Here is a 20,981-nt window from a genome sequence, read left to right as displayed (position 1 = left end):
AATAGAAATTTTGACCCTTTTTCACCTTCAATTTCAAATATTATTAGTATTAATTTTTTTATAATTTTGACCAAATCATATTAAAATAGCTTGCTAAATAATTATCTTCTGATATACAGTAGAATGATATCAGTAGAATATACCAGCCATACAATTTTCCACAAAAACTGTGATTAATGCATCATCTGTATAGCACTTAGTTTTTGAGTATATGTAGCTACAATTTTAGTTTAGCCCCTTCCAAAAAATGATGTCTATCTCGAAACATATCAAGATTAAGAGAAGTCCACCAATATTTGTTTCTGAAGAAGTTTAAAGTGTAATAGAATCTATGACAAAAAGGAAATAAAACCTAGTACTACTAATTGGTTGATGAGGGAGTGATTTCTTCAAGGAAAACAATATTTCGAGGCAAGATTATGCGCTTTGCCGAATCAATAGGCATGTAAGAGAAGAAGGTAAAGGATGATGATGTGGTCACTTACTTTAGAACCCTCGACCTCTGGTTAAGGGTGTAACAGCTCCATCCATCACAACCCATGTTGGTGATGCGGTCACTTACAATATAGAGGAAGGCATGCTAGTAAAGCATTTGCTTGAAGCTTTCAAAATTTTGAGGGCTTGAAAATTTTAATATGAATTTTGTGATTTTAATTTCACTTAAAATAATATTAAAGATTGTTGGGAGCTCTCCCCCCAAATGGGGCCCGACGCGGGGCGAATTCGAATATAGTTGAACTCCTAAAAAGCGGGTACCGGACACCGGGTGGTTTAAACCAAAAAAAAAAAAAGATTGTAAAAAATAAAAGGTACAAAATTTAAATAATTTATTTTGATCAAAAATATTTTAGAACTTTGATTTAAACAATCCAAATCTTCATATTAATAAATAAAGTTTTTACAATAATATTCAAAGGAATACATTGCAAACAAATGACTAACATTTTATTAATTAAAATTAATTCTTTCTTTTATAAATAACAATGTTATTATGTGAAGGTAATTGCTTAATGTCTTTTAACAATACTATCCTTAAAAAAAAGTAGTACGTAACAACCAAAAAATAATTTTAAATTATTAATAATATTTTATTACGTGTATATATTTAATGCCACGTATTAAAATTTGATTTTGTACCAATAATTTTATTGAGACGAATTTGTATGTTGCTTGAACCTGCCGCCTACTGCACAACACAAGTTATGGAAGAGACTAATATCAGTGGGACAACACAAGTTATGGAAGAGACTAATATCAGTGGGACTCTATAGGTTAAGAACACAATATTATTTGAATCCGTTTCGGCTCTCATATTTTTAAACTGGCAACGCAACGGGCAATTGCAATTCCAAATTGTCTTGATTGCTTATCAAGTTACCAATTTTATTATTATTTCAAAACTTTCCCATGGATTATTCAAGAATTTCTATTTCTATTAAGCAGTTATGGTAAAATCGACACTTAACAAGCAAGCAAGAGAAAGTTTCCTTTTTTTTTACATCTCAAAATTTTAGTCTATAAAAGACTTGCAATCTCGCTTTTCTTCCTTTATTTACTACACATGTTATACCCTTCTCTCTTTATTACTTTCTACTATATATTTTTCAATACTATTCCTCTTATTTGAAAAAATATTATCTTCAAAAAAATGTCTGCCTACACTTATCAGTGAGACTCTTATGATCAATGAGTTGGAAACTGATCACTGAATTCTATCGTGAATGAGCTATATGGCAAACAGGTTGGTAGTTTGTGAGGAATATTTTGAATATATAGTTAGTGTCCATCGACAGCATGTTTTAAACTGGAGGAACATTCTCAAAGGTAGTCAGAAGTATTAGTTATATCTAAAGTTGTATCAAATATTTTCTCGTAAATAAGAGGATCTTTTATCCGGTATTAACAGTGTATTCTACTCGTAGAAGGTAGTGTAACCTCCCTTGCCACTTTTTGTTTATCATGTCTTAGATGAAAAGTTATCAAAGTTATCAAAGAATATATGTATGATCTTATCCTCGTTTACAATTACTAGATTAATGTACATGTGTTATACGTCTATTAATAAAAAAAATTTTTTTATTGTTTTTGAGGGATTAATTTTTTGCTTTTACCTTTTTGAAATTCAAGTATTCAACCATAGTTTAGTTGAGTGTTTATTAAAAAGAAAAATATAAAAAATATTTATATTTAAATAGCCCATAAATTTATTACACACGCATAGCCTCATTTCTACGTGATTTCCAACTTTATAACATTTTACACATACCTTACCGTGTACAAATGTATAAACATGCATAATAGCCAATAAGAGTTATTCACACACGCTTTTACATTGTTATACACCCCTCAATTCCGCCGGACAGAATCCACACTGGCCGAATTCCTCCCCCATTAATACAGACCTCCTCTACCATTTAAGCACCATATCGCCACCTCACCCTCTTCGATCTTTATTTACCGTTCCATTTTATGCAAGATTGTTGGATGTCTGAACGTTACATCTCATATATAGTTCTAAAGATTCTTTAAGTTATAACAGATCCAAGTAATTTGGCTTCTTTTGATGGCTTTACATGAATCCAAGTAGCTTTATATGGCTTTTATATGAATCCACCACTACTTTTTGGGGTTTAACTTATATACTTTATGGACTGTAATTTCTTGATAACTGGCAGGTTAGTTTATTTTTGTTTGCCTCTTCTCATCTCATGCTCAGATGTGGTTTCACTTATATCTCTCTCTACTTGAGAGAGGAAACATTGTTTTTGTCCAACAGTATAGATCGAAAACGGTCTTCCGCTGAGTTATGAAGTGTGATGCAACTATTTGCAATCTCATTATGGGAGCAAAAAAAGTTGTCTTAAATTTATCCTTGTATGCAACACTGAACACAGAGGCGAACCCAAGATTTGAAGTTTGTGGGTGCACCAGTGTTGTCAAAGGTATGCATAAGCCTCGAAGTAAGACTCAAAATGTGTTGAGCACTCGTCTCGCTTAATGTGCGGCTTAGGTTCTAATTTCTAATACATACTTTTCCTAGATGAAGGCTAAACAATTGATATTTCACTTTATTAAAAAAAAAAAATTGTTCATATATTTCTCATTCATATTTATATTATTAGTCTTGGACTAGACATATATTTATATTTTTTTTCTCCTTTTATGCTTTTTTTTGTTAAATCTCACACTTTATTTGTACTTTGTGATTAAACACAATAGACCTTAAAGCTTTTTTACGCTTATTGCTTTTGATAATATTGTGGTGCACCAATATTATCTTAAAACGTTATAAAAACTTTGAGTGTCGATTAAGGGATATTATCATATTCAATTGATCGCCAAAGACTTGAACAATAATGCAAAAATAATTATATCAAACGAATATGAGTTCTAAGATAATAACTTTACTTTCTTATAATATAAAGTTTACTTTTATAACTATCAATTGTGATAGGTTAGTGGTGAAGAGGTGTTCACCATAGGGATTGGTTGTGAGTTCGAATCTCCATTTCATCAATTTATGTTACAACTTTGATAATAAGCTTTTAAATCTGAAGAATTGAAATATGAATTTTACTTTTATCAATTTTTAACAATCGTCGTCAACCAGTGCACCTTATCAAGGTATATACGCATATATACACAATTTTTTTTTCAAGAATTGGAAATAAAAGAGAAAATATTGTGGGAACCACACCTTATCAAGGTATATACACATATATACACACAATTTTTTTTCAACCAACACACCAAGGTGCCCTATCTGTCAATTATGGGTGCACTATAGTATATATTTCAATTTGTCAAGGTATATACACATATATAAACACAATTTTTTTCAAGAATTGGAAATAAAAGAGAAAATATTGTGTGGTTCCAATTTATCAAGGTATATACACATATATGAACACAATTTTTTTTTCAAGAATTGGAAATAAAAGAGAAAATATTGTGTGGTTCCCGAGAATTGACCCTTGGTTGCGTAGGTGGAAGTGCAGGCGTCAACCAACACACCAAGGTGTACTATCTATCAACTATGGGTGCACTATAGTATATATTCCAATTTATCAACGTATATACACATATATACACACAATTTTTTTCGACGATAACAGGTGCACGTGCACCCCCACCACTACACGTGGGTCCGCCTCTAATTGAACACTATCTTTTTGGCTTCCTCGATCTCCTGTTTGAGCTTAATCAACCGACGCAAATTAAGAGACTTCTTATCAACTCGGTATTTCTCGTTGAACTCTTAAGCTGAGAGCAGCAGTCAATTAGTCGAATAACCCTTGCCTTTCCGGTCAAGGTTTAAAGAATTTGATCACTCTGTATTCCTGATTTTACTCCGAGTGTGAGGTACTCAGGTTGATTCTGTTACCATCATTGTCAACTGTATTCCTAGTTCCACTGGAGCAGTGACGGAGCCAGAATTTTAACAAAGGGTGTTCAAACTCTTGAGGAGGTAAATACGAAACAAAAAAGAAAAAAAGAAAGATTAATGCGTAAATTTTTTTTTTTTTTTTTTAAAGTCAAACTTATATTTAACTAGCTAAGTTGTGAAAACAGTTGTATAATAGTACTAACAATTACAGCGAATCCTGAATTGAGATTGGAAGTTACAGCGAATTCAACCCCAAAGGACAAAAAGAAAAAGAAATGGCATATCCTTCTTGTTATCACAGCAAGTGTGATTGGCGGAATTATGGTGTTGTCGATTCTATGTTTCTTAATTTTCAGCGAAGGAAAAAGGGAAAAAACCTGCATACAACCGTTACAAAATCATCGTATCGTGGATCCCTTTGTCAATTACATCGGATTCAACCCAAAGGACCAGCAGCTCAGGCTCATCATCATTACAGTCCAATCTGTGCTGACACTTCGATTCTTACTGGAAGAGGATAAAAGCTGCAACAGAAAATTTTGATGACAATTTTGTGATTGGACATGGAGGTTTCGGTAATGTGTACAAAGGGTAGTACATAGACAACGGTGCAATCATAGTTTCGTCAAACCAAGGAGTTCCCGAGTTTAAAACAGAGATTCACATGTTATCAAAATTAAGACATCTGCATTTGATATCCTTAATTGGTTATTGTGATGATAACAATGAGATGATTTTGGTTTATAATTATATGGCTCATGGAACTCTCCGTGATCACTTGTAAAGAACTGATAATGATCCTCTTCCATGGACGAAACGCCTTGAGATTTGCATTGGTGCATAAAAGCTTATGGGCTGATGGATTTTAAAAAAGGATTATACATGTGGATAGTGACGTGGCGAGGTGACTATTTTTATTCACGTGGCATCCTTGGTGAAATTCTGGAGAGTATTTTTTAGTTAAATACTTAACGAAATTTGTTAGAAGAAGAGTATTTTTGAGCCAAATATTTAATAGAGAAATATTTTTGAGCCAAAAATTTAACGAGGAATATTTTTAAGCTATTTCAAATCGTTCAGAAGAATTTTTGAACCTCTTTTTCGAATAATTATTCTTTTCTAAAGAATAATTGTTCAAATCATGACTATTGACACCCATATTTGAATAATAGAAATTGCACGTACCTATGGGATTCGTTAACAGTGAAATGTTGAATCTGCACCAAACCCTCAAAGCACCCCTAAATCCCATTTCGCTCCGTCACTTCGCCACTCTTCCGCCGCCGTCGCAGCTACCACCGGACCCCACAGCAATCTCCAACTTCATACTTCAATCCAACCCGGAATCAGTATCAAATTCCCTTAATACCCTCACAGAATGGACCCCACACCTTGTCCACACTGTACTAAAACGTCTATGGAACCATGGCCCGAAAGCCCTCCAATTTTTCAACCTCCTCGATCACCACCGTTCATATTCTCACTCATCTACAGCTTTTGATCACGCTATTGATATTTCTGCTCGTATGCGGGATTACAAGACTGTATGGAAGCTCGTGGCCCGAATGCAAGCCCGTAGACTCGGCCCGAGCCCGAAGACATTTGGGATTATAACTGAGAGGTATGTATCAGCTGGGAAACCTGATAAAGCTGTCAATGTTTTCCTTTCTATGCATAAACATGGTTGTCCTCAGGATTTGAATTCTTTCAATGCGTTTCTTGATGTTCTTTGCAAATCGAAACGGGCGGAAATGGCTTATAAGTTGTTCAAGATGTTTAGGAGTAGGTTTAGAGCTGATACGATTAGTTATAATACGCTTGCGAATGGGTTTTGTTTAATTAAGCGGACGCCGAAAGCACAAGAAATTTTGAAAGAAATGGTGGAGAGAGGTTTGAATCCGACTATAACGACGTATAACATAATGCTTAATGGGTTTTTTAGAGCAGGACAGATTAAGGAAGCTTGGGAGTTCTTTTTGGAGATGAAGAAGAGGAAATGCGATATTGATGTTGTGACTTACACTACTGTAGTTCACGGGTTTGGTGTTGCGGGTGAGGTAGAGAAGGCTCAAAAGTTGTTCAATGAGATGGTGGGTGCTGGTATACTTCCCTCGGTTGCAACTTATAATGCTCTGATTCAAGTTATGTGTAAGAAAGATAGTGTGGAAAATGCTATTTTAGTGTTCAATGAGATGTTGAGGAAAGGTTATTTGCCGAATTCAACAACTTATAATGCCATTATTAGGGGATTGTGCCATGTCGGGAAAATGGACAATGCTATGGAGTATATGGATAAGATGAAAGCAGATGGGTGTGAACCAAATGTTCAGACTTATAATGTTGTCATCCGTTACTATTGTGATGAAGGGGACATTGAGAAGGGCCTGAGAGTGTTTGAGAGGATGAGTACAGGAGATTGTTTACCTAATTTGGATACATACAATATCTTGATAAGTGCAATGTTTGTGAGGAAAAAATCAGATGATTTATTAGTGGCTGGGAAATTATTGACTGAAATGGTTGACAGAGGATTTCTTCCTCGAAAGTTTACCTTCAACCGGGTCCTAAATGGTCTTTTGCTAACTGGTAATCAAGATTTCGCAAAGGAGATTTTGAGGTTGGTAAGCAAATCTGGCCGCCTCCCCTGCCATTTTAAACTGTGAGCTCAACAGCGCAGGTACAATACGAAATTAAGTGACCTTTTGAAACCTAATTAAACAGTGGAGATCTAAATCTGAGATGGATTTGTCACTTGCCGCAAAATTCAGTTTTGAGTATGGTAAGATGTGGATAAGAATGATGACTGTAAAGAGTTTGAGATGAAAATGACTTAAAAAGCATGCCATTATGCAGCAGCTCTTAGCACGTTTGTCACTTCTCGTGAAATTCAATCTTGGAGTGTGGTAAGATGTGGATAAGTATGTTGAATGTGAAGAATTTGAGACGAAAGAGACTGAAAAAACACGCCATTATTGTTATACAGCTGCTCATGAGTCATGAGCACAGAGACTTGGCATTTAAAAGGACTTGTGTTGTTAGCAGGGTGCTCCGACTATGGCCCATGACTTGAAGGAGGTGCATCTCAAAGTGTTTCTGTTTTCCCTTCTACGGGATAATTCTGTACTTATTGTTATTGGTATATACGCCAGAGAGAAAGGTCAGTGACATCCCGTTTAAGCCACTTATGTACACAGGTAGCTTTTTCCCTCCTTTGTTATTGTTGAAGGGAAAATGGAGCTTAGAAAATAAAGCGGGGTTATACATTTATTGGATCTCCCAAAGTCTAATGCCCTTAGCAGCTCTCTAAGATATTCTTAAAATCAAAGTTTAAGAATACGAGTTCATATTTTCTAAGTTGATGAACGACTTTGATGATGTTATTTTTACCCAAAATAGGGGGGAAGCTGTTCAATTGGCAATTTAATTAAGTGTCGAGTTTAATATGTGTGCTCGCTGATCCCAAAGAAACTAGTTGTTGAACATGCTGGCATTTTGATATTCCTTGCGTTTTTCGGACTCCTTTAGGTGATTTTAGTCTTTGATTGAATTGAAACAAGGAGCTACGATGCAGAAATAAAAATTCTTGTGATTCATCTTTTCGTGATCATTAACTAACTTGCATCGGTTCAAGTCCGTAAGTTTATAATGGTCAAAGTTGTTGCAGATACAATTTAAAGTTCATTTATAGTTTATCCTATTTCGAATGGCCTTTTCTTTCTAATTTTCTGTATGGTGTTGGATGAATCAGTTCCCCGTTTTACCTAAGGTTGTTGGCCTGTATTGCTGCGTGAGAGCTGCTGTTTTGTTTCAGTCCATCATGAAACTATTTCCTAGTAGCTTCATTTCCTAAGTTGAAAATAATGCTGATGTGGTTCCCTCTTTTGTTTTTGTATTTTTGGTGTGTACTTAACAACCAATACAACCTTGGAGCAACGGTTAAGTTATCTACGTGTGACCTATACGTGGTGAAAGAGAGTTACCATCTGATGATAGTAAACTGAGGGAGTGTTCTGATTGCTTAGTTGCCAGAATGCGGTGATAGTTTGCTATACATCAACTTTTCCTAAATTATTCTCTTGATTCGAACTGTGGAAGCATCCCCCTATGCTTGCATCACCCCTTGCGGTATGACCCTTTTCCCCGACTCTGCTAATGCGGAATGTTTTATGCACCCAACTGCCCTTTTTAAAAAAAAATCAAATTCATTAATTAACATGCTAGAAATCAAATTCAATTTTGGAGTGTAGTAAGATGTGTATAAGCATGATGAATGTGAAGAGTTTGAGATGAAAATGACTTAAAAACCATGCCAGTATCTTTATCAACAGCTTACGAGCATGTTTGTCGCTTCTCCTGAAATTTAATCTTTAAGTGTGGTAAGATGTCGATAAGTATGACGAGTTTGAATTCCTCGCGTTTTCAGACTACTTTCTGTGATTTCAGTCTTCGATTGAAACAACCAAGGAGCCATAACACTAAGATAGAAATTCTTATGTTCATCTTTTCATGATCATTAACTAACTTGCATCGATTTAAGTACGTAACTTTATAATAGTCAAAATTGTTGCTGATACAATTTTTTTTTAAAAAAAAATCATTTACAGTTTTATTTATTTGGAATTTCCATTTCTTTCCAATTTTCTTTAAGGTGTTGGATAAGCCAGTTCCGGTCTTACCTAAGGTTGCTGCTGGCCTGTATTGCTGCTGGAGAGCTGCCTTTTAATTTTAGTATGTCATGTGGATTGCTGTGCTTGGATCAGAGATTGGCAGTTTCCTTTTCCCATTTTCATTACTTCCAACAACTCTAGCTGTAGGATATATAAGGAGTAGCAACTCAATATTGTGTTTGAATTGCCAATCTTTGGCATTTTTGTGAAACACGGAGAGCACTTAGAACACCTGATGATTATGCAATGGTGTAGGATAGATGAGATCTATTTTTACTTCCAACCTGAACTAAGAAAGCTGAGCTTCAGCATCATTATAAAAGATATAAGCACTACATGATTGCATACTCTAAGCCAACAGGTGCTCCTAATATAATAGATCCCATGGCATCTACTACAGCCTGTACAAACATGATATATGAGGACTCTTGCATATTAATAGATTTTTAATTCAATTTATAAGTTCTATTTGTAGTTCTCTTAATCTGCTACCTTTGGGACTCATCTTGCAATTTTCTTTTAGCTGAGTGTTTCTACCCAACCTATCTGTAAACGTAAATTTGCAGTGATGAGATAGTTGCACCATTTCCTAAATAGACAATTGGCTGATGTGGTTCTCTTTTTTTTTTTTTTTTGAACCGTGTACTTTTTACAGACAACACAAACTCATCAATTCACAAGCTAGAAATCTGCTAGTCTCTTTTTAATAAAACCCATTTTCTGATTCCGAATTTGACTTTCAGTACCACCAAAAGCAGAGAAAAAGCTAGCAGAACCAGCAGCAACAAAGGAGAAAGAAGCTGAAAAAGCACCAGCGGAGAAGAAGCTAAAGGCAGGGAATAAGTTACGAAAGGAAGCGGTGCAGCTGGTGCTGACAACAACAACAACAACCAAAGGGTAAAGAAGAGCGTTGAGACTTACATTGATGAACAGTTTCATCAGTGATGTATTTGAGAAGCTTGCTCAGAGTCTTGAAGATTGGCTAGGTAGAATAAGAAGCTTACTATTACTTGTTGGGAAATTCATACTGCTGTCTGGCTTGTGTTGTCTGGTGAGTTGGTTACACATGTTTCTGAAGGGTTCTTAATTAGAGGATTTTTGGGATTTTTGAGATGTAAAGGTAGTTACCGACTTGAATAACTGCAACTAAGTACGTCAATGCTTGACATCATGCCATCTTTCTGTTCAATTTCTGGTTTCAGCAGCTTGGATGACTATGTCTTGCATGGTATAGACAACATGGATGCTAGGCTTGACCAACCGTTAAATTTCCCCGGGCAAGACACCAACTCCTTGATTGCTGATACTGATTCTATAACTCCCCCATTTTGTGATGATGATCATCTGCCTTTCTTTGACATTGACTATTCCCTTCCGAGTCCTAGCTTTGCTCGATCACCTGATCTACAGTGTGCTGTCAACAGCTTTCTTGCTCATAGTAGTAAATTGTTTCCCTGGATAAAGCTCAACGGAGATGGAAGATGCTATTTAGTGTTCTCAGATGGTTCTCTGCTAGGAGGATCGTTAACAGACTAACCATCATATCTTGAATAGAGATGTTCTCTCTATGCAGAGGCAAAAGAATCTGTAGGAAATTGCTGCCCGGTGCAAAATTGTGTGCACTCTCCCTTTTCTTTTTCATTTTTTAGATTTTTGAATCAAACTTTTGAGTCTTGTGAATGTTATACAGTCCTAGTTGCCAATCTGATGAAAAGTTTTTACATATTAGGTTGATGTGTGTAGTACAGCAGCAACCTTTGCTGCATTTAGCGTGTGCATGGACAGACTTCCAAAAATATTACCATCATAACCCAGTATTATTAATGAACTTAATCAACTTGATTAATAAGGTATTTCTGTCTTAGATTTCATAATGTTATCTATTGTGAAGTAAATGGAAAAAGAAGTTTTGTGAGGAACTGGAACTTTTTTGCATGACGAGCCTGGATCTAGAACTAGACCAAAATATAGTAAGACTAATATAACCCGTAACTTTGTATTTTGCCCCCTGAAGCCAAATAAATTTCCCTTGCACAATCTCAGATAGTATCGGATGACAACATTACAAATAACATATATTTCATTGGACAAAAGAATCTAAACAACAATCTTTCAGGACAGTATTATTATGTTTACGTAGAAGAACTAATTAATAGAAGTGGTGGTTGATGATCCACATCAAGCCACAAATCGTCAGGAATATCAACGGTTACATCATTCAATATTCCATTTATAGCTTCCCAGATGCCATTGCTTCCAATAACATCAGCTCCATCTTCCTGCACGTCACTGATCTCTCCACATCCTCTCAAATCATATTCCCCGTCAACTAAAGCTGTTGTATTCTCAATCCCATCAATCTTTTCATCACATACCTCATTGATGATGGATTCCCATTGATCAGTCTCCTCTGTAACTTCTTGTGTAGTGCAGCAGGTAGAATCAGGTTGAAGCAACATGCCTCGGATTGTTTCCAAAGCATCCTGTTCCTCCATATTGACCGCATCATCGTCATCATCCATTTTCACTCTTACATGCTTCTTGATTCTGCATAGTGCATAATCTTGCTTGGGAATGTTGTTTACCTTGAAGAAATCATCCCCCACGAAGTACTCTCTCATCAGCCAATTAGTAGTAGCACTGCCACTAGTTTTATTTCCTTTACTAGTGTATATATAATTTCTTCGATACCCCACGACCGATCCGCCCTTACGATTCTTGATGGGAACAGCACTAGTTTGGCCTCTCCAAGTCCCGTTCCCGCAAGTTCGAGCATGATTCTGATCTGATTTCTTCCGCTTCTTCAACGGAGTGATGAAGTAACCTGATTTATCTTCCGATCCATAAAACTGCCATGGGGTTTGGTCTCCATAGATTTCTACGAATTTAATGGGACATCTTAAATGTTCGCCCTTCAAGAACCTTTTGAGAAGATTTATTAGTTCTGCTTCAACAGGGTGAAATTGAATAGAGACAGCCGACGACATGGTAGAATTTTTTATTGAGTGCAGAAAAATTAATGCAAAGAGAAGTATAAATTTGTGAGAAAACTCAGAGCAATGAGGGTAATATATATAGACGTTAGCCGTTAGGCCAGGTGTAGTTGCTTTTGGTGCTTGGCACTCAAGTTTTTAACTTTCCTTTTTTTTTTTGTTCCGTTCTAACTTAATAACTTCTATCTTTGTTCTAATGTCAAACTAATAAATTTCCAAACAAAACAAAATTTGTATGTTTTTTCTTTCATTGCAAGTAAGTTCGACTAATTTAATAAGAAAATTATAATTTGGTTTTCATATTTTTTTTATTTGAATGAACTATTTTTTTTTATCTTACCTACGACGTAACTTAATCTAAAAATTTTATGTTGTGTGAAAGAAAGTATATCTTGATATGTCATGAAGAGAAAAAGAAAAATAATATTTTTTGTTTGACTAAAGTTTATGAAAAAGTAAAGGTTTACTTTAACAAAAAGATCACAATGTTTATGATGTCAAAGTATGTAAACTAACTTGATTAATTTAATTTATTAGTGTAAACGTTAACGACCTAAGTTTGCATAAACGCGAGGTGAAGTTGTATAAAGAAAATTCTGCCCAACACCCCAAAAATAAAGTTTTCACTATAATAACATTTGTACAAATATAAAAATACAATACAAAATTAAAAGGGCCTCTTTGAATGCAACTCTCGACGAGTAATCCAAATAACCTGTATAAACACTTGTAAAAATGTTATTAACGAATAAATAATAATCAAAATAAATTGAACAAGTATGTGTGTATATAAATATTCAAAAAAGATTTTTCTTTTTGTTAAAAAGTGGGCTCAGATAAAGTCATGACTGCGAAATGGTTGCTCAATTAATTGGCCGTCCTAAATCGTTTTGCTACGAAGTGGTTGCTCAATTAATTGGCCGTCCTAAATCGTCTTGTCAAAATCTGAATTGTAAAATCTTGTATTGTTATAAAGTTTTATCATCACCCATAAAATATTTTTTATTACGTATTTGTATACGTAAAATCCGTCTTTTATTTATGAAGGCCTCAAAATCAATAATACTTTTTTCATTGGCCAAGTGTGCAGTATCCATTCACTATCAGTGTAAATAAATGAGAAGAACAAAAATCATCCAAAAAATCACTCCAACAACAGCAAACTCAAGGCAAAAAAAAAAATGATCAATAACAGTGATAATAAAATAGCAAAGCAAACAGAGACAAACATATTATCTAATTAATTCCAATATCCATCCAAACGGCTTTGACCAGATCTGTGTAGTAAAAGAAAAATATTAGAGAAAAGAGGCGGCTCGTGGATGTTTCTCGGTGTTGATGGCGGCTGTTGTAGTGGTTGATGGCGGCAGATCTGGGAAGAAATTCGATGCTCACTGGTCATCACCTCCGGCGAGCTTACGGCGAGACGTAAAGGGAAAGCTTGTAGCGTGGGGGTGGTATTGTTGGGCGGCTGTTTCGGGGAAGAAAACCGTGTGGAGGTGACGCATGAGAACGGATGAACTGTTGGTATCTACGGAGAAGACGAAAGCTTAAAAATGAAAACTATGTAGTAGGCGTCTATAAATATATTTATATGTGTGTCATTGTTGTTGATGGTAAAAAATGAAACAAAAATGGAGGTTGTTTTCTATGTATGCGTGTGTTTGTGTGTTTTTATATATATTTTTGTGTGTGATTTGAAGAGAAAAATGGAATAAATAAAATATGCTTGTATATTTATGAATATGTGCGTGGTTGATAAAAAATAAATATGTGTATTTTGAAAGAGAGGAAAAAATAAATAAAAATGTGTGTTCCAAATGTGTCCTCCCACCACCTATTTATACAAAAAATTGAGCACCCCTTTTATCCAATGGATAAAGGGGTGTCCTCTCTTTTTATAATAGAACACCCTTAGGTCCTTAAGTTATTGGTCAAAGGATTTTCATCCTTTTGACCAACGGACAAAGTAATTATTCAAATGGTAATGTCATTGAGTGATCATTGTCAGATGTGACAAGACAACACTGAGTGGCCATTGTCGGACGTGACAAGATATTATTGTGTAGTCGTTGTCGAATGTGATAAGACATCGAATTATTATATTGCACAAAAATAATTGATCCGACTCAGCATTTGCGGAACGTAAAATATAGATGTTGAATGAAAAATGTAAAGAATATTAAAATTATTAAAATGTAAATAATAAATTGATAAGAATAAGACAAATTATTAATAAATTATAAAGAGTAAAAAAATCCTAAAGTAAGGATGAAAATCAATAATTTGTTATCAATTGTAAAAAATATGTGAAAGTTGTATTTTGTGTCCTTTAACGATCAGGAAGCCTGAATACGTTATTTTTAAGCACGAAGAGCAAAAATTGGGTGTCAACAATTAACACTTAGATCCATAATCCCTTTTCAAAAACTTGTTGGATTATCAACCAGATTATATTTGATAGTGTATCATGATGACATGTTGTTAGTCTAGTAAAAAATATTTTTTGCAGTGTGAAATACGAGATACATAAGATGACTCAAGGTATCTCGAGATTACACAATAATTTTTTTAGTGAAAAATTAAAGATTTTGTTACGATATATCAAGGTATCTTGAGATTATCTCTTCATATTTGAATTAAACAGTGATGATTAATTAAAGGAATCAAAGGCACATTATAGTAAACATAAATAGAATTTTGGTATCGAATAAAATTTACAAATCAAAACTAGAAAGTAAAGACAAAAAAATCTATTATTATAATAAATTTAATACACTTGTGCAACCAAATATTCCAAAGAGTATTTGTAATTACAGTACTATAATTACATTATGACAACCAAACAAGTTTTGTATAACTATATAATGGAGGGTGGTTTTCGAAACAACCCTAAATTAAATTAATGCATCGATGGGAAATTTCTAAATTAACTTCTTAATATTTTATTTTATCAAATTAATTTTTTTGATATCATGGTTTAATATGATATATGATATGCATTTTTAAAAAATTGGCATTGATACAACATTTGATATTTATAGATACCATATCGAAGTATATAGTTACATAAATAATTTATATATATTATTAAATACTAGCAAATTTATAACCTAATATTAGCATTAATTTTTGTTTATTGAAACATTGACTATTTTATTTTGATGAAATGTCTTTTTAATAGTAGTAGTAGTTGTTTTTAGTTCTTTTAACTATAGTTTTTTTTTTTAATAATTTTTCAATAAAATAAACTTTTTCTTTTTAAAAAGAATGACCTATTTTAATTCGATACAGACCTTACGATTATAAATTAATATTTTGAATCTTGTAGTCTTAGAACTTGTTGAAACAAGAAAATTTAAAACATACTCGCTTTATCTGATATTTTTGAAATTGAAAATAAAATAGTGTTTGACTATAGTATTTTGAATTTAATATTTAGAATAATTTTTTTTCAGAAAAAATATAAAAAGTGAGAATAAATTTAAAATAATTTAGGATTTTTATGAGAATTGAACGATTTTATGAAAAAAAAATCAACAAATAAATAAATTTAAAAAATGCAAAACGTGAATCCAAAAATAGTAAAATACCTCTTGAGGTGTTTTTCAAAAATTCAAATATTGTGAAAATGTATACAAAATATTATGCCAAATAAGTATTATGGAATAAAGTGAAAATGTATTTCAAAATATTGCCAATAATATTCATAGCCACGTGAAAAGTTGAACGGTTTCCTCTGTTTTGAAAAGAGTGATCAACTTTTCTTTTTAATTTGTTTCAAGAAGAATGAACCCTTCATTTTTTTGGCAATACTTATAGTTCTAACGATTCACATGACATATCTGGACCCCGAGGTTAAAAGATATTTTGATATATTTGACATAACTTTAATTTAAGACCACAAACTTCAAAAGTTTTCTTTATTTGTTTTTAAATGAAGGGAGTAATTACTACTCCATCCATTATGTTTTTACTTGCCCCTATTCTTCTAATTGAATATCTATTTTACTTGTCATTTTTGACATATCAATAAGTAGCCTTCTGGTCATAAAAATTATTTTTTTTCAGAGTTGGAGTCTGAGTTGAAGATGAAGTTGGAGTTGGGAGTTATGTTTGGCCATGTCCTTTTTGAATTATTTTTTAGACTTTTGATTTTTTTTTTAATATAATTTTATGCCCTCAACTTTTAAAAATTATCAAAATCACTCAACTACATATTTACCTATTAACATACAACCAAATGTTGAGAAAATAATTTATATGTCTTCAATTGATAAAATAATTAACAACAAACTAATTATTATGATTGTTACTTCAAAAATTTGAATAAAAATATGATTGATGGATATAAATATATTTTTTATATTCTTAAATTTGTTGATGAAAATGCTTAATTACTTTCACTTGAATAAATTATTTTATTGAATTTGGTCTTTTTAAAAAATTTTACGAATGAATTTTTTTTTGAATAGATTAGTGCTAATTTTTTGCTTTTTCTTTATTGATGATATTGATTTTCCTTGAATATTATTGTATCATAAATATGGATCGTTACATTATGTTTGATATGCGACTTTATTGACCACTTTTTAATAATTTATTAAAATCATAATAGCCATTATATGATATATACAGACAATTAGAATGATAAAGAAAAAATATTAAATTTCTCATTTTTAAATATAATAATGTACTAGACCTTATATTTCTATAATATAGTTCATTCAAAACAAAAATTAATATATTTTCGCCATAGATTGCCATTTACTTCACGTTAGTAAATTTTGGTTAAAAGAAGAAAAAGAGATTAGAATATCTGTAACAATTAAAAATGATGTTATACCATAAAAAATACAAATAATAATTTTTTTATTAGTGGTTGATTATAGTTATAAGAGGGGTTTGTGTAAAAATTTAAAAATTGGGGTTATATGTAATAATAATGAAAATTTAAAATGGAAGTGAAAAATTGTGAAAACAACCAAAAGTTGTTTTCACTTTTTGGAATCCAACTTCAAAATAATTTTCTGAATTTTCATGGCCAAACACCATAATTTTCGGAAAAGTTAAAAATTTGAAAAAAAATTTCAGGAAAAAGAAAAAAAAAATTTATGGCCAAATGGGCCCTAAGAGTTTAAGTTTTGTATACTGATACAGTGTATAAAATATTTTCTATTATAAGGTAAATTTAAATTTAAATTGCTATTGTAAATTATCTATTTTTTTACATAAAAATAAAAAAAACTAGGTAATTGCAATAGTAGGTTAAATTTATCTGATAGTGTGAAATATTTTGTTATTTACAGTGCATAAAATTTAAATTCTACAAGATAATTTTTTTCTTAAGATTTTATCCAATTATCTATTTGTCAAAATTATTTTTTATTCTGAACATCAATTAATAGAGCGATAATGAATCATTATTATACTCAAAACAACGCGGAAAAAGCAAATCACGTGATTATGCATGTGTCATCATCAGATTCCCCCATTTCATATGTTCCTTGCGAATTTCCAAATATAACCTCGTATAAACGCACCGACCAAGCAAGCAGTAACAAGGTTAAAACCGTCAATTTTAGGTGCCAGTAGGCGCGGCCATCTAGAGAGAAACTCAAATTCCCGCTGTTTAATCTGAAATTCAAACTTTCAAAACCCCTCCAATGGCTAATTTCCACCCCGCCAACGTCAACAAACCCTTTCTTAACGGCTCCTTCTTCTTCTCCCATAAAACACAACAACACATTTCTCTCTTGGTTATACTTATACACACAGTTGAATTTGTTTCGTCAAAGAAAAGAAAATCACTATGGCCTTAACTTTAGATCCTTCTAAAGATTCTAGATCTACGTATTGTCGAAAACAGAAGTCTCTTGGTCTCCTATGTTCTAAGTATGTAATTTTAGAGGCCGTAATTGATTTGATGTTTTTTGTATGAAGGTATGAATCTGAAGATTTGCTGATTCTTTTTTTTTTTTTTCTGTGAATTGTTTGTGCAGTTTCTTGAGCTTGTATAATCGGGAAGGCGTGGAGACTATTGGGCTTGATGATGCTGCACGGAGATTGGGTACAATGATGTAATCCTTAAGTCCTTTTATTTGTGGTTCGGATTTGGGTTGGTATTTATTGGGTGTTTTTGGGCCGTTTATAGGTGTTGAAAGACGGCGGATCTATGATATTGTGAATGTACTTGAAAGTATTGGTGTAAGATCTGTTAATAGAAATTGTAGCAGTTTTTGCTTTTTGAATTAAAGATTCTATTTTTCGTTTTTTTTTTCTTCAAATCTTATAGTTGGTTTTTTGTTGATTCAGGTTCTTGCAAGGAAGGCTAAGAATAGGTATTCATGGAAAGGGTTCGGAGCAATTCCGAGGACTTTGGAACAGTTGAAGGTAAGCACACTGGTTTAAACTTTTGTATCTTGGCTTATTTAAGTGCCATTTTTGCTTTTTTTGGCTGGGTAAATTGTGCTATGTTTTTTCTCATGTCATTTAATAATTCGATAGGAAGAGGGTCTAAAAGATAATGGCAGTGGATTTGATGGGTCTAGCTCTGTCAAGGTAAGTAATTGACGGTTCTTGTTCTTGAATATTGCTTGGTTTAGCCCTATGTCTTAGCGGGATAATTGATTTTCATTAGTTTTGTTCCGTATAACCTCAGGGTTCAGATGATGATGATGATGATAGAGACTCCAACCTAATTGATTCGAGTCAGACCGATAAACTAAACCCCAATTCTGGTGTCAACTCTGCAGGCCCTTTCAAATCTGGTAAATTTGCTGCTTCTTTTTCCGTCTTTCAAGTGGTACTTGTAAATTGCAATTCAATTATTTTGATGTGAAAAATACAGCTACTTTGTGGGAGTATTTTCTGAGACATTGGCCTATGTTATAACAGAAAATAGGAGAGAAAAATCATTGGGACTTCTTACGCAGAATTTTGTCAAGCTCTTCCTCTGTACCAATGTAAGCTAAAACTTTCAACTTTTGGTAGCTTGTTTCTCAATTTGCTTTCTACAGATCCTAATTCTTTGTGGTGACTCAATTCAGGTTGATATGATTTGCCTTGATGAGGCAGCAAAGATACTGTTAGGAGATGGAAGGCCTCCTGCGATGACAAGAAGTAAGTCGATACCTTTGTTCTTGCTTAATAATCTGAATAACTAATATCGATACACAAACTGTTGGTTTCTTTTAATACCACTGTGCTGCCAATCTATGTTCCTTCAAGTAATGCTTTTCTTCTTATTGATGCAGCTAAAGTTAGGAGGCTGTATGATATTGCTAATGTTTTGTCTTCGATGAAGTTTATTGAGAAGGTAACTATCCTCAAGTGTTTATTCATCAGGAAGAAAAATGTCTGAGCAGAATAATGAAAATTTAACTCTTACCTAGGTAACCTTTTGTACAAAAAACTCTAGCTACTGATATTGCTACTTGCATGACTTGCAGACCCATCACCCAGAGACGAGGAAACCAGCATTTAGATGGTTGGGGCTGAGAGAAAGATCAGAAGACAAATCAGTTGATGCTCTTTGTGCTAATGAATCTAAGAAGAGGGTATTTGGTAGTGATCTTACAAATTCAACTATCAAGAGGAGCAGAGTTGGTCTACCTATGGATGGTATTTCAGATGAAGCAACTAGGATACAATTGCTTACTGAAGTGAAATGTGAGAACCCGGAAAACGATTTTCACATTCCTAAACAGGAGCCCGGTTTAACAAGCAGCAAAAAGAGTTACCACTTCGGTCCATTTGCTCCTCCAACCATACCTCCAGCTGAAGTTTCTCAGTCTGACAGAATGAAACGGGTTCATGACTGGGAAAGTCTAGCATCCAATTACCATCCTCAATATCACAACCAAGGTATCTTGAGTTTCATCTTTAGTACCATCCTCAATTACCATCCTCCATATCACAACCAAGGTATCTTGAGTTTCATCTTTAGTACCATCCTCAATTACCATCCTCAATATGATCCTCTCATCTTTAGTATGATTCAATTGATTATCGTTCATAGTATTATAAATGTCAGAAGGCAGACCAAACTAGAAACAAAAAGTAGTGTCCACTGATCTACCCTCGTTAATGTGATCTACCAGGGTATGGATTATTAGGTTAAAACTCTTTTTCCGTTGTGGTCTTTTCATAAATTGCTCTGCTGGCTGTTTACTTGTTCTGAGCTATGATATAGATGCGTTTAGTATTGTTTAACCAAATCAACTTTTGCATAAAATGTGGAATTAACAAATTACACTTACTGTTTATTTGGTACGAATTCTTCCCCATGCTGACATATTATGAAGTAGGTACAAATCATTCTTGTATCTTAGCTTAGTTATGTTCTCGAGCTTACAAGTTGGTTTCTGTTTTGTGTGTTACAGCACTGAAAGATCTCTTTGCACATTATGTGGAAGCATGGAAATCATGGTACTTGGAAGTTGCTGGGAAGAACCCAATTCAGCTGATCTCCTGATGTGCTCTCTTTCTTGCTAAGAACAGGATAAGCTGCCTTCGCGAACTAGACATGGTCGAATGCATATTCTCGTTGCATTCAACAGTAATTCTATGTACATTTTCCGTATCTTTTCGGTTAATATTGATTCTTGGAAGGATTCAAGTGCCTTTTGGCAAAACAGAGTTTTTATAGAAGTAATAAATTTAGGGCTGTAATTGTCTCGTTAATGTGCAACCCCCAATCTATCCATTTTTGATGCGTCAGGTAAATTCAATATCCAATTTGCAGGTTAATTTTGGGTTTCCTACCTCTACAGTTTCAAGTCAACTTATGAGAAACTCTAATCAACTTAGACAGAAGCTTCATCCTCAGCCCCATAATGACTTAATTTTTGCCGTCAAATCAACTTATTGCTCGGCTCAATTGGATCATAGTTGCCCAAATCCTTTTCTATTTGTCAGCGTTTAAGTTGTCTT

The 20,981-nt window shown here is 33.5% G+C and overlaps 3 protein-coding genes across 9 annotated transcripts; 2 read left to right on the top strand and 1 right to left on the bottom strand.

The window, feature by feature from the left end:
• Positions 1–5,079: 5,079 nt before the first annotated feature.
• LOC107862449 (pentatricopeptide repeat-containing protein At1g74900, mitochondrial) lies at positions 5,080–10,781 on the top strand. Of its 7 annotated transcripts, XM_047409746.1 has the most exons (4): positions 5,080–7,544; positions 9,036–9,115; positions 9,798–10,105; positions 10,260–10,781. In XM_047409746.1, exon 1 carries the CDS (start codon positions 5,575–5,577, stop codon positions 7,048–7,050), a length of 1,476 nt encoding a protein of 491 aa, XP_047265702.1. In that variant the 5' UTR covers positions 5,080–5,574; the 3' UTR covers positions 7,051–7,544; positions 9,036–9,115; positions 9,798–10,105; positions 10,260–10,781. The 7 variants fall into 7 exon arrangements, with proteins under 7 accessions (XP_047265702.1, XP_047265699.1, XP_047265701.1 ...); XM_047409743.1 differs by lacking the exon at positions 9,036–9,115; XM_047409745.1 differs by lacking the exon at positions 9,036–9,115 and having other exon boundaries at positions 10,257–10,781.
• A 405-nt stretch (positions 10,782–11,186) lies between these two features.
• On the bottom strand, positions 11,187–12,041 carry LOC107862450 (NAC domain-containing protein 83). Its single transcript, XM_016708042.2, has one exon. It carries the CDS (start codon positions 12,039–12,041, stop codon positions 11,187–11,189), a length of 855 nt encoding a protein of 284 aa, XP_016563528.2.
• Positions 12,042–17,707: 5,666 nt separating this feature from the next.
• Positions 17,708–20,754, top strand: LOC107862448 (E2F transcription factor-like E2FE). Its single transcript, XM_016708039.2, has 11 exons — positions 17,708–17,942; positions 18,050–18,117; positions 18,202–18,254; positions 18,363–18,440; positions 18,555–18,608; positions 18,709–18,817; positions 18,945–19,012; positions 19,097–19,169; positions 19,304–19,365; positions 19,499–19,913; positions 20,432–20,754. The coding sequence occupies exons 1-11, from the start codon at positions 17,860–17,862 to the stop codon at positions 20,521–20,523; spliced, it is 1,155 nt and encodes a 384-aa protein (XP_016563525.1). The 5' UTR covers positions 17,708–17,859; the 3' UTR covers positions 20,524–20,754.
• The last annotated feature ends 227 nt before the right edge of the window (positions 20,755–20,981 follow it).

This window comes from Capsicum annuum, chromosome 3, assembly GCF_002878395.1.
Source record: "Capsicum annuum cultivar UCD-10X-F1 chromosome 3, UCD10Xv1.1, whole genome shotgun sequence".
Taxonomy (NCBI): Eukaryota; Viridiplantae; Streptophyta; class Magnoliopsida; order Solanales; family Solanaceae; genus Capsicum; species Capsicum annuum.
The sequence above is the reverse complement of the archived record's forward strand: the minus strand, read 5'-3'. Positions and strand labels throughout refer to the sequence as shown.